The following is a 3,352-nucleotide window of genomic DNA, read 5'->3' on the forward strand; positions in this document are numbered from 1 at the left end:
TTACAGTTTAAGAAGATATCTTCCTTATATTTCGTAGTTAGATGTAGTTTAAAATACTCTAATAAACATGTAATGCTTCTTAATTATGAACAAGTAACGGCAAAGAAACAAGTTTTGAAAGTTGCTTTTATTAACTTTTGTAACTGGAATTGCTCTTGAATTTTTAGATCGTATTCAGTAGTAAATATAAACTACTTAGTCATAGCAACTTATCGTGTTTACTCTTTATTATTGTAAGGCACTTTAACTTTGAGTTTCAAAATCTACAAGTTGGATAAGGTCTACTCTTCAAAAAGACGTGGAGCGTTCTTTCGTAAAGGTGATATTAACATAGTTCAAAAATAGTCCCCTTAGCGGCGCTAGTGGGGCTTAATGGTGTACTGAGGTGGAGGCGTGCCTCTGTTTATGAGCTCAAAATGACGTCACTGTTAGTAATTCATAGAGATTACGTCAGCAGCTCAACCAATGAGATTCCATAGACCGTTGTCAATCAAACTATGTGTTGTTGGCTGTTGCAAGGAGAACGGCCGTCCTCCTTCAATGGTCCATAGTTTCAGCGTGTGTTTTAGTGTTTGCAGGTCTCCACGTGCTGGGCTCGAGCAGCAGTATCTTTAGTAGAGTAGCTGTAGTTTTCAGTTGTAGGTAGCATGGAGACAGATAGTCCTCAGAGTAATTCCGTTAGTCCTAACGACTTGTCTCAGGATCCCGGGTAGGTTTAAGCAGTGAAAGCGTGTGTTGTGTAAAATTGCAATGACAGCGCGATGTGGAGTGTCTCGTGACATTGTGTTCATAGAGTGGAATGTTCTAAAATCATCGCCTAATTCTCTTTCTCCTTCTCTCTTTCAGGAAAATGTTTATTGGTGGTCTAAGCTGGCAAACAGCACCAGGTTAGTGATCCGTTTCTCTTTTGTTTTCCTCTAACCATTAAAGCGCGTGTTTGATGTACGCTGTGTCTTTTAATGATATTTTGACTATTTTGTTTAGGAGAGTGATCTATTTTGTTTCCACCCACAGAGACGCTGAGGGAATACTTCATAAAATATGGAGAAATCAGCGAAGTGATGGTAATGAAAGACCCTTCTACCCGAAGATCACGGTAAATTAGCTTCTATGTCTTTCACGGTATTAAAAAATTTTCATACACCACTGTCAATGCAAAAAAAATTTTTTTAACGATATGTAATAGTATAATACATGTAGCTGAACAAAAGTACTGAAACTTACACGTTACTCTACGACTGAAGTCATAAAATCAATGCTTTATTGTAGTAATTCTATACAAAAACACTCAGACGGCACAGTAACAAATTGTTTTTCTTTATCCACTGATGGTATTATTTATGTTTGGCCGACCAAATCCTTGTTATTTTATCATGGAAAAGAAAGCTAGGCTAGTCAGATGGAGTAGGTTTATTGCACATAGATGATCGAAGCCTTCCTTGCGCATTGATCACCTTATTAAAGTGTGGACCAGTATCTGCCGATTTCTCCCCAAGTAAATCGAATGATTCGAACGTGAGTTGCTGGAGAGATGCGTAGTGCGTGTGTCGTGTATGCTTGCTTTTCTGTAAAGCACACCTACTCCAGGGCACAATCAACAACAGACCGTGGTCAATGCTGAAGATATCTTTAGACAAAAAAAAAAAAGAAAAGACAAAGGTAAAAGTTTTACTGCAAATCGTGTTAGAAAGAAAATATACTTAATCATTGTTGATTTCGTTGCACTAAAATTTAACATACGTTGTGTACTTATTGAACTATGAATATATATAGTACAAATCTACCTACAAGTATGTTTTGGTTTTGTTTGTTTACTGTTAAGCACAAAGTTACACGTTAATCTATCTGTTCTGTGCCCTCCACGGGTATCGAATTATTTCTTTTATCACTATCTGGATCTATATGTAGATTTTATTCTGTTATCAATATCTTTATATTTTATTATACTTGAAATTCTACATGAAATCCTATATATTTGTGTATCTGTCTTACTTTTTACTACTTTTTTTTAACCTATCATCTGTTTGGGTATCTGTATATTATATATATTTGTATTTTTCACTTTTCTCAGTACGTTATTTGTATCCATTTTCATTTCTGTGTCTGTTACTTCTGAATCTTTATCCCTATGTTATTTTTATGTCAGTTTGGCTCACCTACTTCTCTCTCTCTTCTACACTTATATCCATGTTTCTCTTTTTAGCTTTTGATGCACCTTTCTGTTTGTGATTTTTTATTTATCTGTTTACCCCTGTTAAGCCTTTTTGTATATCTCGCATTTAACTCTTCTACTCCTACTACGCATACGTTTGTATATTGCTATTATTTTTCCTCATATTTATAAAAAAAATATTTCTGTATTCCTATCTTTTCCATGTATTTTTGCATTTTCCTCACCTCTGTCTTGCTCTGTTGTGTATTATGTATATTCATGTTCCTTCTACGCCAGTCTGTTGTTATTAGTGGTTGCTTATTTCTATTAATTTGTCGTGAATGTGCAAATTTAAATGATATAATTTCTTTTAATCTAAACTCGAGTGTGTTGTATAATGGCGTTGGTAAATACACATGTGCTTTTGGGTAGAAAAGAAACAGATTTTCAACTTTTGTGTATATCTTTATTTTACTTGCAATCTCTGTTTTACCTCTCGTTTTATCAAGCACAGCTTTTAGTACTACTTTTCAGCTCAGTTAGGTATGCTTTCAACGAACTTTCAACTTGGATCGTATGAAAAACAAATACCGTTTTAGATACTAAACGATCTAGTTGATGACTAAAGTGAGTTGTTTGGATTTAATTAAAATCTTTGCTTACCAAGGATAATCCCTAGGGGAAAAAACAATGTTTTGTAATTAGTAAAAAAACAACAAACTTATGTTAAGACTCGACCTGTGAAGTGAGAGTTTGAGTTTATATGATTTAGCACAATGGGTTACCTGCACTTTATCTATCTTGAGGATCAAACACCGAATTTTTGCATTATAAGCCCCAAGCTTGCCTGTTGAGCCACCAGGGGACATAAAATGAAAGAATTATAAGTTAGAGCAGGTACGAAACGCTTTATAGCTTCATTTTAATATGAGTGTATATATCAAACTACTCGTTTTTGTCATATCTTCGTCATTTTAGAAAGTTTAAATGATTACTTTCATAGTCAACCGTTGTCATTTTACACTCCCTTTAGAAATTACAGATTTAGAGTTCTGTGTATGATTTTCCTTTGTTACATCAGTCTAAACACTAAAACTGTACAATATTTCAAAGATTAATGCACCTAGTGAGTGGGCCCGGCATGGCCAGGTGGTTAGGGCGCTTGACTCGTAATGTGTTGGTCGCGGGTTCGAATCCCCG

The 3,352-nt window shown here is 35.0% G+C and overlaps 1 protein-coding gene across 7 annotated transcripts in view; it reads left to right on the plus strand.

The window, feature by feature from the left end:
- Positions 1-506: 506 nt before the first annotated feature.
- LOC106472435 (RNA-binding protein Musashi homolog Rbp6-like) overlaps positions 507-3,352 on the plus strand; it is a 240,342-nt gene continuing 237,496 nt past the window's right edge. For 2 of the 7 annotated variants that reach the window (XM_022401778.1, XM_022401786.1), the window contains exons 1-3: positions 511-709; positions 847-887; positions 1,015-1,096. In XM_022401778.1, the coding sequence (XP_022257486.1) occupies positions 648-709; positions 847-887; positions 1,015-1,096 (185 nt within the window). In that variant the 5' untranslated portion in view covers positions 511-647. Of the gene's footprint in view, positions 710-846; positions 888-1,014; positions 1,097-3,352 lie in introns of all 7 variants that reach the window. The other 5 variants (XM_022401773.1, XM_022401767.1, XM_013933108.2 and 2 more) reach the window with 5 other exon arrangements.

Source organism: Limulus polyphemus, unplaced genomic scaffold (genome assembly GCF_000517525.1).
Source record: "Limulus polyphemus unplaced genomic scaffold, Limulus_polyphemus-2.1.2 Scaffold120, whole genome shotgun sequence".
Classification (NCBI taxonomy): Eukaryota; Metazoa; Arthropoda; class Merostomata; order Xiphosura; family Limulidae; genus Limulus; species Limulus polyphemus.